The sequence below is a fragment of the Pecten maximus genome, chromosome 4, assembly GCF_902652985.1.
Source record: "Pecten maximus chromosome 4, xPecMax1.1, whole genome shotgun sequence".
In the NCBI taxonomy this organism is placed as follows: Eukaryota; Metazoa; Mollusca; class Bivalvia; order Pectinida; family Pectinidae; genus Pecten; species Pecten maximus.
In genome coordinates this window covers 15,397,730-15,410,678 of record NC_047018.1, presented here as the reverse complement: position 1 = coordinate 15,410,678, position 12,949 = coordinate 15,397,730, and the positions used below count along the sequence as shown (strand labels likewise).

At 36.1% G+C, this 12,949-nt stretch overlaps 1 protein-coding gene and 1 long non-coding RNA gene across 4 annotated transcripts in view; both read right to left on the bottom strand.

The window, feature by feature from the left end:
• Positions 1 to 27: 27 nt before the first annotated feature.
• On the bottom strand, positions 28 to 3,635 carry LOC117324796. Its single transcript, XR_004532059.1, has 3 exons — positions 3,180 to 3,635; positions 2,790 to 2,878; positions 28 to 1,464 (listed from the first exon to the last, which is right to left on the bottom strand). It is a non-coding gene; the product is annotated as an uncharacterized LOC117324796 (long non-coding RNA).
• A 2,624-nt stretch (positions 3,636 to 6,259) lies between these two features.
• Positions 6,260 to 12,949, bottom strand: part of LOC117325344 (excitatory amino acid transporter 3-like) — a 37,941-nt gene continuing 31,251 nt past the window's right edge. For all 3 annotated transcript variants that reach the window (XM_033881490.1, XM_033881492.1, XM_033881491.1), the window contains 3 exons: positions 9,222 to 9,416; positions 6,931 to 7,065; positions 6,260 to 6,658 (listed from right to left, as the gene is read on the bottom strand). In XM_033881490.1, coding sequence (XP_033737381.1) covers positions 6,502 to 6,658; positions 6,931 to 7,065; positions 9,222 to 9,416 — 487 coding nt within the window. In that variant the 3' untranslated portion in view covers positions 6,260 to 6,501. The remainder of the gene's footprint in view (positions 6,659 to 6,930; positions 7,066 to 9,221; positions 9,417 to 12,949) is intronic.

The window sequence follows — 12,949 nt, the reverse complement described above, 5'->3', positions numbered from 1 at the left end:
TGGTCAATAATTAAGTGATGAATTTATTATAAATTTCACAATCAATAAATTTATCTCAATTGCTAAACAATACACAATACACAAGTCTTTACTGTTTTTCCCCAGGATTCCAGATATCACAAAAGACGACTTAAAACACTTATCATCTTTGAATGGAACGCCACTACAGTATCTCGCGAGTGACAGCAATAAAATTCCAAAAGTTAGCACAATTTTTGGAGATGTTCAAATTGGATCAATACTGTCATATCAGGTAATTTTTTTTTTAAATACATGTACATACATGTCAAATTAAATGTTCTATTTTGAATTGCAGTCTGTATCTACAGGCATTTCATAATGCTAACCATATATACTCAACAAAGAACCCTGAAACATATAAATCTAACAAGACATCTATTGATTATCTTTATCTTTCACAAAAACATCCTGGAAAAGAGTAAGGTAACAACACAAAGACCAGATTTTGTTAATTTTTGGAAAATGACTAGTTGGTACTTGGTGTGAGACAATCTTAAATGTTTTCACTTTGGCTATGATTCGTTCAATGTGAACCCGATGTTTCGCAATTTTTTGTGTTTCCTGAATTTCTGAGGCTGACATTTGACTACCACTCTTTGCAAAGGGTGGAATATTGAGACGCAGTCCAAGATTTTTAAGCTCATTTTCAATGGTGAACCCTTAATCTGCCATTACACCATCACCGTCTAACATGAAGCCATTGGATTTCAAAGTGTTTATCAATTTATAAAAACCACTGTCTTCTGTAATGGCCTAGTCTGATATTGACCCAGAATGTAATTCGGACACAAATATGACTGATCCACTTGGGTCACAACCAATAAGCCCTTTCAGGGTTGTGCTTGATTTGTAGTCGCTGTATAGCTGACTCTGTAGGCCGAGAGCACATGGCGTTTGTGTTTTAAGCTCTGTACCGTCAATAATCACCAATGTAGTGGGAAAGTCTTTATTGAAGTCTGTTGGCATGTTGGCATGTTGGCAATAATCGTGTCCCTGTGAGGCCATATAGACAACTGACCCAGTTTAAAGTACATATGATCAATCCATGTATTGAACACTACGCCAGCTGACTGTAATTTGAGTCCAAATCTCATGGCTAAGTCTTTAAGACCAAAATTATGGCGGAGACGGCACAATGTTAGAAACAGACAGTCTTCATTTGACATATCCTTAATATCCGAGCGACCTGCCTCATAATTCAAAGTAAACATGGGAGGAACAAGAAAGTTCAACAAACCCAGAAAACGTTCATGTGTTATACCAGTGTAATATCTGAACAAGTTTTTGATTTGTTCTTGTTTTTTAACACTTCTGTAACACCAAACACTGTTGCAGTGGCTTTCTCTTCTTTTAAATCATGTATAGTTGATTCCTGTCTTTCAACTTTTGACCGCAACTGATGAAGTTCAGCTGTTAGAGCGAGAACATCCATAGGTGAAACCCCTGTTAAATAATAACGAATGTGACATTAATACAAAATAATAATATGACACTATTACTTAACAAGTAAACAGTGCAATATGAATATGAATATTTGATTTAAAAAAAATACTATGTTTTCAGCACGCGCGGATTCAGGTTTTTTTTCCAATGAGGGGGGGTCCAACCTTCAGAATATTTTCCAAGTGTGGTCCGAGCCTAGAAATCCAAGAAAACAGCATTGTTTTTGGTTGTTTTTTTTTGTATAATTTTAAATTCCAGTCAGCCCCCCCCTCTCTCTCTCTATACATGTATATATCTGCGTCGGTTTAGTAATGACTTAATATTATGGTATAGTGTTTATGCATTTCAGACAATGAATTTGAAAGTTGTAGAGAAATCAACTTCTCAAGGTTGTGGTGATACGACAGTGCACAGGCCCTCCCCAGTTCAACTACCACAGGAATTTTTTGTGGATGAATGCTAACTTGGAACAGTCAGAGCTTGAACAAATTGAGTGTGAAACTAGAACACAGTCCATGTCTCAAAAGTGGTTGAATGAAAGAAAAACTAGACTGACATCTTCCAACTTTGGCAGAATTTTAAAGAGAAAAGCAAAACCAACACCTGCCTTCTTAGCTGACATTTTCAACAGGAACATAAAATATGCAGAAGCATTAGATTATGGTAAAAAACATGAAGATTCAGCTAAATCAAAATACCTTCAAATATACCCATCACATCATGTACATGAATGTGGATTTGTCATCAATAAAGCATTCACATTTTAGGTGACTCTCCAGATGGAAAAGTTTGTACTGGTATGAATAAAAATTCTGGAATTATGGAAATTAAATGTCCATTTTCAGCACGGAACCTAAGTATCAGTCAGGCATGTGATGATATAAAAGGGTTTTGTTTGGAAAAAAATGACACAATTTCTTTGAAAAGAAACCACATATACTTTTCACAGATACAGGGTCAACTAATGATAACTGGGTGTGAATTTTGTAATTTTGTTGTATTCACACAAAAAGATTTGCATGTGGAACAAATTTTGCCAGACATTCCATATATGCAGTCTATGTTGGAAAAATTATCAACTTTTTATAGAGACTATGGATTACCATACCTGGAGAGTTTGAAAATGTAATAAAACCTAGTTTCATGTACACACATTTTTCAGGGATGGACTTTAACAGGTGCCTGTGTGCCAAAAGTGACCTGAATATAAGCTGCGCCAGTTAAACTTGAATTACTGGTAGCCCAGCTGGCCACCCATATTACTGTCCTATTATATTGTCATGTATGTACATCACCTTTATATACAGTTGAAGTGTACTACTTACATGTATGAGCTGTCCGAGTGCCAAAAGATGAAGTATTGCATGACTCCTCTTCAATATTTTCATTCTGTTCTGCATTTGAACAATTTTCTCTGAAAAGTAAAAGAAACACAAAGTGTTGTTTGATTTATTAATTTGAATTTAAATCTGGATGTGTCTATTTTCTTTTATTGTGTGAACTTATTCAAGTTATTGTAAATGTGTAAATTGAAATTATATAATTATAATGAATATGAATTTCACTACCAGTAATTTATAACCATTAAATGGTTAATGAATATTGATTGCTATATAACTAATTATATACTTGATTTTCCACATTGTTTAAAATACCATGAACAAAAGATCATATGACATTGTGGATTATTAAATAAAAAATATCTATCAACTCACTTTTCAGTGTTATCACTTAAGGGAATCCTTTTTTTACTGTGAGGCCCTTCTATGTTGGAAACCCGCCTTTTTCTAGGTTTTCTAGCTGGCGTGCTTACAGAACCGTCAGCCTGAACAGGATCTGGATAATTTGCTGTCGGCCCATTCCGACCAACAAAATGCTGTTAATACAAAAGAACGTGAACGCATATCAAATTAAGTTAAAGGCAAGATCGGTCCTATTACCACGAATTTCAGTGGAAAAGCTGAGTAGAACCACATGATTTTAATATGTCCCAGCAGGAAATTTTAGGCCGGTACCGGTTCTCATGAGTGACGCAATATTTACAACGGCCTGAACGAGAGTTATTTATAGCCAAGTTACATATACATATTTCAAAGTAGGCCTATAGGGACTTCAGTTACGTCATACATTTAGTGTTTATTATATTTTAAACAACATTTAACTTTAGCAATGATAGAATTGAATTTAATAGACATTGTAAGATTAGGTAAAAACGATAATAAGGTAGAATCGTACCTTTGAACAAACAGCTTTGTGTTTGTTGAAACGCTGCACGTTAAGCTGATCATGAGGCCTGCCACACGCCCTGATCCACCGTAAGCACTTATCAAAATTAGATTTGGGCTTCGGGAAAAGAATGAATCGCCACCCGTCCAGTCTATCATGGTATCTTTCATCTGCGTTGCATGTTCCCCATGCACACCGCAGAACCATGTTGTTCCCACAACTCAACTTCCTAATGTTTGTGGGACAATATGGCGGCGTTTAAATATTGGTCTCGGGCCAAATGACGTCGCGAGTTTTGATTGGTCTATTAGTTTTGTTTGATTGACAGGTCGGAACTGTGTATTAATCGACGATGCTAGCTACAAAGGAATATCTAGAGAAATGTTTCATTGTCCGATATTGTGTACTGCATTGACAAAATCAAAAGTAATTTTGAATAATGGCATTTGTTACTTTAATATATATTTGTTCATCAATTTCCAAATGATAGTTTATATTTTTATTATCTTGGACGTGGAAAAAGTGCATGCTTTATTCCTGAGCAAGTTTTTGTAACTAGTATATAAACTGACTAATAGAAGATAACGGTGAATAAATTATCAATTTCTGCAATAAGGTTTCACGGCAGAGAATACCATTGTGTAAAAGACATATTACTTTAACTCTATATCAATAAAAACGAGTGCACGATGTGAAAAGCCTATGCTTACAAAATCCAATCAAACAGAGCAGTGATAAGGATCTGGTCTACAGGAAGTCCAACTGCAATGGCAGCCACCGTCATAAACATCAAACCTGCTCTAGGAATACCCGCTGCTCCTACGGATACTTTTATCGCTAACACCCCAACATGAGATCGGATCGGACGCGGATAACTTTATAGCACTTACATGTCAATACATGTACGACTATTGATGTAAATTCACTCACTTCAAAAATAACAAACTGTCCCTCTTAAAATCAGGTTATAATAAAGGAAAAAAAACATTGTTTGTTTACTTAACGGGCTATCTTTGTCACACAAAACAGATTCTTGTTGATATATCCAAAACTTTCCCGATTATGATATAACGTCGTGTATTTGTGCGCACATGGTCCGACCTTAATCCAAGTCGATGAAATATGAAAATGATCAACATCGGAATATAGAGCGTTTAGATTGTTGCCCCTTCTAACATCAAACCGATAGGTTTTTTGTTTTTATTTTTGTTTTTTTTTCAAAACACAATCAAGTAAATCTTATTGGTTTCGAATTAGCAGACGATTTGTCTTGTCATTGCTTATGTACTGTTATGGGTTTTGTATTGTGTAATTTCCTATCATTAGCTGTGGTCATTAAAGACGTAGTTTCCCCACCGTTCCCTTACCTTTGAGTTATCTGATGCAAAGTTGTGTTTTGTCGATTTGGTCTGCCTCAAATTGTATCAGCTTTGCATATGTCGCAGGTTTTCCGGTTTTACCATCTTTATCAACCTTAATATTTTCTGTATCAATATCCATTTGGATACCATCAATTACATCCCCCATTATGTAGTTTGCCCGTTGTTATCATAATGTTCATCAGTTTGAACCAACTCCTCTTCCCATTTTTTCTCTCCAGGTAATCGTAACTGTTCCTGTAAGCTAGTAACACTTAGGTCAGTGTCGATTGAGTTTGGGCTAATGCTGCAGACGTCAAGAGTCTCGGGAAGTGGCATGTTAAAGTAGTAAGACTCTTAAAGTACCCTAACAATGTTTTGCAATTTTACATCCAGTGATAGTTGATAAAACTACTGTACATATCTAGCATTGATAGCAATGCTGTGTGAATTCTTGGGTTTTATGGTCAAACTGTGGTATCCTAAAACCAAGCTATAATATGTAAATTACTACTGCGAACAAGAGTAGAAAAACATAAATTAAGTCATTTTTCCACGTATAACAATATTAGTGAATTGTGCATTTATATTAACAAATCAGTCCATGTGGTGTATGGACACAACTATTTACATGATCAGCTTTCGAATAAAATAATACAGACCATGATAGTCAGAGCTCTGCCCGTTTTTGATTTAATATGACCATTCCATTAAGGTATATGGTAATGCAATGCAGATGTATCTTGAATCTGTAGAAACCCGTGTAGGAGCGGAGAAGGCTTATGAATATGGCGGGGCAGGGCGGGCCAAACAATACAACATTATCTCAAATGATCGTTTGTCCTTATGAGTATGATCTGTTGCAAATTACGAGTTCAATTATGTGGGTAATTATTTGTAAATCATGTGCCATAAATATACCTAGTTCATACTTGACATGCTATAAATATATAATGTAAAGCTCCGTAAACTAACACTTAACTCACAGCATAGACTTTTCTCGCTGCATGTTTGTATACATTTTGTATGCTGTCTATAAAATAAATATCACAGGAACATGTCATAAGATACTGTGCATCATAAGTTACTGTACGCAAGCCATTCATTTAAATTTTGATTAATACACCGTAACAACTGAAACATGACCTGACTGTTGCCAATGACTTGTAATCATTGAAACGGTACCAAAAATCAACATCTGAATCTCACTAAACTAGTATTTAAACCTTATTTATTCAATGTATTTACATACATAATGTATTCAAATATCGCTAGCTAATATTATTCTTATTATATTCTGAAGCTTATCATTACATCAAAAAGATCATCAGGGCTAAGTGGTGAGCATAAAATGTATTAAACAAGACATAAAAATGCATATCCGCAAACGAACACAGTTTTTATAAACCCTGTTTCCCTGTAAATAGTGCAAAAAAATATTAAAATATCAATATCAAACTAAACTGTTGCTTTCGGCGGCCTCCTCTTTACTTGTTAATGTATGTTGCAATTCTACTTCTTCGCTAGTCAACATGGAATAACTTAAATGGTTGACGATGCCAGCTCCAAAGGAATCTCCAGAAACGTTGATCGCTGTCCTAAATCGTTCTCTGCATGCAAGAAATAATACAATTACGTGTTAACATTCATTTATATTAAATTGTTATTAGAAATATTTACAGATTTAGCTTCAGCTGTCGCAAAAACTTCTGTATGCTAAATTGAATATTTTTTTAATGATTAAAATCATTTTTTTACTCAATGTATGGTGAAGAGATACCGGAGACTTTTTGTGCACGCGAGTAGAAATTGAATTATAAACACAATCGTCAATTTCTTAAATGAAGCAATCGCATATCAACAATAAACACACGTTACTCACATAATCCATTCAAATGGGGCAGTTAGAATGACTTGCTCCACAGGAAGTCCGACTGCCATTGCTGCCACTGTCATATACATTAGTCCTGAGCCAGGAATAGCCGCTGCTCCAACAGACACACCAATAGCTGATAATCTGACATAAAGAAACAGCAGACAGTAAGTTTACTTTTATGTTGAGTTAGTGTTTTAAATGTTTTTATTTTCAAATATAATTATTATGATATTTCTTCTCTGCATTCTAGTTTTTGTTTTAGGGGATTTAATGTCCTCGCAACTGTCAGATTCATATGAAAAGGGGAGTCAAGGAGGCAAATAGAGTAAAAAAACAAAAGCAAAGAAAGACCTATTAGTCAGGAAAAAAATGGCAAGATTTAATATCCCAAGTCTTACAATGGGACAGAGTATATATTGTGGTATCTTTAATGTCCCTTAAATAAAAGACAGGGAAGAAAATCCCGATACGGGTTTCGAGAGACCACACCTACGATCAACATGAATTTTGACACAGCGAGCCTTATTCTTGGACTCTCAAATATCCCCTAACAATGATGATCAAGTTCAAAGTAGTAATTCTTTTCATTCAGAATATATTCAGTTAAATACATGTTGGAGTCTTTTGAAGTTAAGAAATCGCATTGTAAAATATAAATGCATATGAAGTTGTATATACAGGAAGTTTCCTATTCCTTGATGATTACCGGCTATATTTCATCAAGCGGAAAGGAGAATCTCACATTTACGGTTTATAAATATGTCGATTTGTCTTGGCCTATTATTATACTATTCCGCTGGATAATATAGTTCCCCGTATGGCACACGGATGTCTCGTAACGACGTCATCGGCAACATAGCTATCAGTAATGGTGAAGTACGATGTTTCTGGTTGTGAATTGTAGGTCGTCTTAGTTTACCTTTTGAAGCCGTTTGCGGACGGACACTGGAGATAAACACCAAACAAATCTTAGAGCAAAGATTACGGGATGTGCGTTATATTCAATCACTGTCGGGATATACTGTATACCTGGTGTTTTTCGCCCCAGGTTATTTTCGCCCTTGAGCAACACAAAAGATATTCGCCCCGTTTTAATTTCGCCCTGAACTACTTTTAAGAAATGTATTTTCCTCGTTCACAATCGGAAAATTCCGTTCGGAATTCTCGATGCAATTGCACTCGGAACACTCGGGATTTATCGAGTTCCCCAATTTTCTTTTCTTCGCATATCTCGCTGAGGTGTGAAATGTAATCAGGTGTGAAATTTACAACGTTTACCTGTGTTCAGATTTACTTAAGCCTATATTGATTCAAATAGTATTAGGTATGCATGGTCGATTTTAAGCAAACGCGATGAGTGGTAAGTTCACCGTGCCGTGACTAATTACAAGTCTATAGCTACTGACCAGTGTTTTCTTTTGTTCATTTGTCATTGATTGAAGCCACAAGCGACGGTGAAGTCATACAATCAGCCTTCACAATGGCAGAGACCTATTTGTGTGCATAATTTTAAAACATGTTTGGATTTTAAAAGTTACTTAGTATTTAAAGCTTTTGTTTAAAATGAAATATACTAAACCTAGTACGCTGTCTTAGCCGATATTTTCGATTTAACTCCACGTGATATCGCAAATTTACAAGGCCTATATTTAGATCTAGATTTTATTTCACATGCACAGATTGGAATAAAACAATTACCTATTTTATAAACTAAGTGTAAATATATAACACGTGTTGCCTGTAATTGTATAGGATATAACACACTTGGAAAGTACGAGGGTATGTTTTGGATCCGACTACAAGTAGCCTATGTACGATAACTTGAAAATCCTGCAATTGAGCTTGGAATTTTCGCCGTCATCTTAAATTCGCCCCATCATCAAAGGGCGAAAATGGCGAAAATTAAACGGGGGCGAAAATTACCAGGTATACAGTAGCCGTATGTTAAAGTAATGCTTGCTAAGCAAATGTTTTATTATGATTAGCATATTTTCACCATGTATTTCATTGCGAAAAATGCAATAAATACATATTACTCCATAAGGTTTTTATTGTTAACGATTTTTTTCTACTCACTAGTCACTTTAAATTGGATATCTCAACGTACTTTTATACTGATACCAAACAGCCAATACAGAAATAGATACATATCAAACCCGTAACAGAAATATTCCTCAAACAGCACTCGGCTAGTTTTTAAATATAACATTGTTTTTTACCAACTTTATCTGCAGTCGTTTCTTTTTCAGAAAAAAACAATACATTTCAAAATGCATGTTAGACATAGACTTACTTACCCAATAATAATATAACGTGCAGCATCCAGGGTTAGTCCAAGTCGATGGGAAATAAAAATTGTCAGCATCGGTATATACAGTGCAGTCCCGTCCATGTTGATCGTTGCCCCTATCGGGGCGATGAAGTTGACAACACGTTCGTCAATCCTGTTCTTCCTTATCAGACAGTCCATTGTGAAGGGGAGAGCAGCCGCGCTAGAATTGACACCAACAGAAATGATCGCCGAGGCCGGCAAGATGCAAATAAATTATTAACATTTTTACGACGGTCTATGGGTGTTCATTAATTGAAGGAACTTGTTGGCATTTATTTAATATTTCAAAAAATGCCTAATATTGAGTTATCAAAAATGTAGATAACTGCATCAACGGTTTGGTATCGCAAATACAAACTACATCATTTTGCCTTATATGTATAGCGTGGGAATTGTACCTTCTGCTCAAGTTACATCATTTGCAAAAAGATGGACAATTTCGGGATTTTTTTTCCCACAAAGTTTTTCTTCCTAAGGTTTCCCCTGACGCCCTGCCTCACTTTTAACCTTGTAGTACGCTATATGAGGAAGATTGTGGGTCCTGTTCCCTGGCTATAAGAAATTCCAATTATTTGCCTCACCGTCGTCATTATGCGAGTGCAAAATAGAACAAGAGCCCAATGGGCCCGAATCGCTAACCTGCAATGATGCAGTGATCTTTTCATATAAGGATCCTGAATGTCTCTCGGCACTTTGGCTATTCACTAGAAGTCATTTAAAGATTTAGGCATACTTGATCGACATGACCTTGAATGTGAGTCAGGTCATTCATTTGAACAAACTTTGTAGCCCTTCACCCCAGCATACTACAGACCCAATATCAACTCCCTGGGACTCTTGGTTATTGAAAAGAAGTCGTTTAAAGATTGTTTGGTTTGGTTTGGTTTATTTTGTTTAACGTCCTATTAACAGCTAAGGTCATTTAAGGACGGCTTCCCGTGCGTAGCCTTTTTGACTCCTGTGACCTTAAATGAAGGTCAAGGTCATTCATTTGAACAAACTTGAGAGCCCTTCACCTCAGCATGCTACAGGCCAAATATTAGGTTTCTGGGACTCTTGGTTATTGAGAAGAAGTCTTTTAAAGATTTTAGCCTTTTTGACTCCCGTGACCTTGAATGAAGGTCAATGTCATTCATTTGAACAAACTTAGTAGCCCTTCACCCCAGAATGCTACAGACCCAATATCAACTCCCTGGGACTCTTGGTTATTGAGAGGAAGTTGCTTGAATGGAAAAGTTGACGCCGGACGGACGGACGGACGACGGACGCCGCGCCACGGCATAAGCTCACTTGCCCTTCGGGCAGGTGAGCTAAAAACGGTTAGAAACAGTATAACTTTCGCAAAATTTCACAGAAATAACTTGCTACTTCTTAGTATGCATCATTTATTTGACCAAGTATGTCTTTTTTAATAGAGCACTTGGTTTGGTTTGGTTTATTTTGTTTAACGTCCTATTAACAGCTAAGGTCATTTAAGGACGGCCTCTCGTGCGTGCAACATGCATGCGTGTGGTGAGTGCGTATGTGTGTTTTGGGAGGCTGCGGTATGTTCGTGTTAAGTCCCCTTGTGATAGGCCGGAACTTTTGCCACCTGATATACAAATGGCGGCTGTCAATAGTATTTTATTTAAAAGTGTTGAATACTTCTTGATGTGCTATATTTGTGCGATATTATTCACATCTGCCATTTGAATTTCAACGTTAAAACGGAATCAATATGTATGTTTTTATCATGTATATCCGATCAAATGTTTTAAAATTAATGCGCGATTCCATCTCATAGAGCATATTGGCCTGACTGTTTTGTGCAACATATGTGATCCACACGAGCTGTTCATGTTCATGCAGGAAACGTGCATTTTATGTTTTGCTTAATTAACAATGTCCCCGTGTGTGCGAGACGCATGCTCGTTGAAGGTTGTGTGTGTTTTGAGATTCTGCACTATGTTCGTGTTTGTCTCCTTGTGATAGCGAGGAAATGAATCCAATTTTTATAGTGCTATCTCACTGAAGCATACGGCTGAAGACACCTAGCAGGATACCTCGTCAGGTCACGATATACTGAAACGTTGTTATGTATAATGCATACTAACAATTGTCCAGATACGTTTCTAAAATTTCACCAATGGAATGATTTATAGGCTTGTTAAAATGTCACTGGATATGCTATTCAGCTACAGATTGAAACTAATGAATAAAACCAAATTATGAACATCACCTTGATAGCTATGACGCACCACAAACGATTTACTTTGTACGAACATTCAAGCGATATTATAAAATAATTATACAACGTAAAAATAAAATCGGTGTATTGATGTAGATATATCATTTCCCGCCTTACCACCAACAACCCCTCTTATTTGAATTGTAGGAGTGGTTGGGTCTTGATTTATTGCCCTGATTTACTATTTGGATTTCACAAAAAATTGTAACTTTACTCTGTTTGTGACTAGGAAAATAGTCTGCAATATAAATTCAAATGAAATTGATCCTATAGTGCAAAATATCGTGAAGAAACCGTCAACAGTCGACGGAACGATCAGTGATATTAATGACATGTTAATACAATTATCAAGTTGTAAAGCCGAAGAGGGGAACTTAAAGCAAGATCAGCAAACAGATATTAAAGTTTATACTCCAACAGATGATCTTATCACACCAGACAAATTATTCATCATCCGAAGCGCACTGAAACTAAAAAATAAAATTTTATCGTTGTGGAAAACAAACCTAAACCAAAGGAAGCAGGCATATTTTGACAACATTAAGAACATCAATACAGCAGCGATATATGCCGCTTATTTCGGTCAGAAAGTACCCGTAATACCTAGGAAATTCCGATTCAAGGACTTTCCTCAGTAGGCGGAGGAAGACACGAAGATCATAACCAACACTGCCCTTTTACAGACAGAGGTCAATATTAAATTGCTGACGAATAGAGCGAGAAGATTAGGTATCTAAATTTTGATAAAAACATTCGGAATGTGATCAAAATAACATGCGAAAAGGGACATTTTGAACTGTCTGATGCAAATGCAGTTATTTCAAAATGGGATTGGAAGAGGATCGTTCTGTTATCATAAGGGAGAAGAAAGAATGAAGTGAAGAAATTATGTAGTCAGATATCGAGATTATTTGGTTTCTGTAAGAAATCCAACACCAATGCGACAAAAATAACAAACTGAAAAGTAAGGATACCGAACAGCCGGAACAAAGAAACCCAGGACTGCATTCCGATTCAATCAGAACACCCGTCACCATGGCATAAATCTCCCGATTACTATGAATGACAAATCGAGGAAAATTAAAACACCAACCAAAAAGACCAGAACACCAGGGTACTGAGACCAAGGAAGAAGTAATCGCCAGTATCACTTCCAGTCACAAAAGATGACACTACATAATATGTTGGTGGATCTTTCCAGACTCCAGTCTTTTTAAGAGAAGAGCCACCGTAAAATAAAGTGCGAAGGGAAGGACAGGAATCATTGACTCAAACGCCAATGGTTCTTCGATAATTGATTAATATGTCATCAACGCATATTAACCGAAAAATGACATATTTCCATCAAAAAGGTTTTTCCCCGCCCCCAAGAATATAAAACACAAATACATGTATATTATGTAATATCAATCAATAACGATTTTGTAGACAATATTCGATTTGGTATTTTTCGAAAAACGGCATCC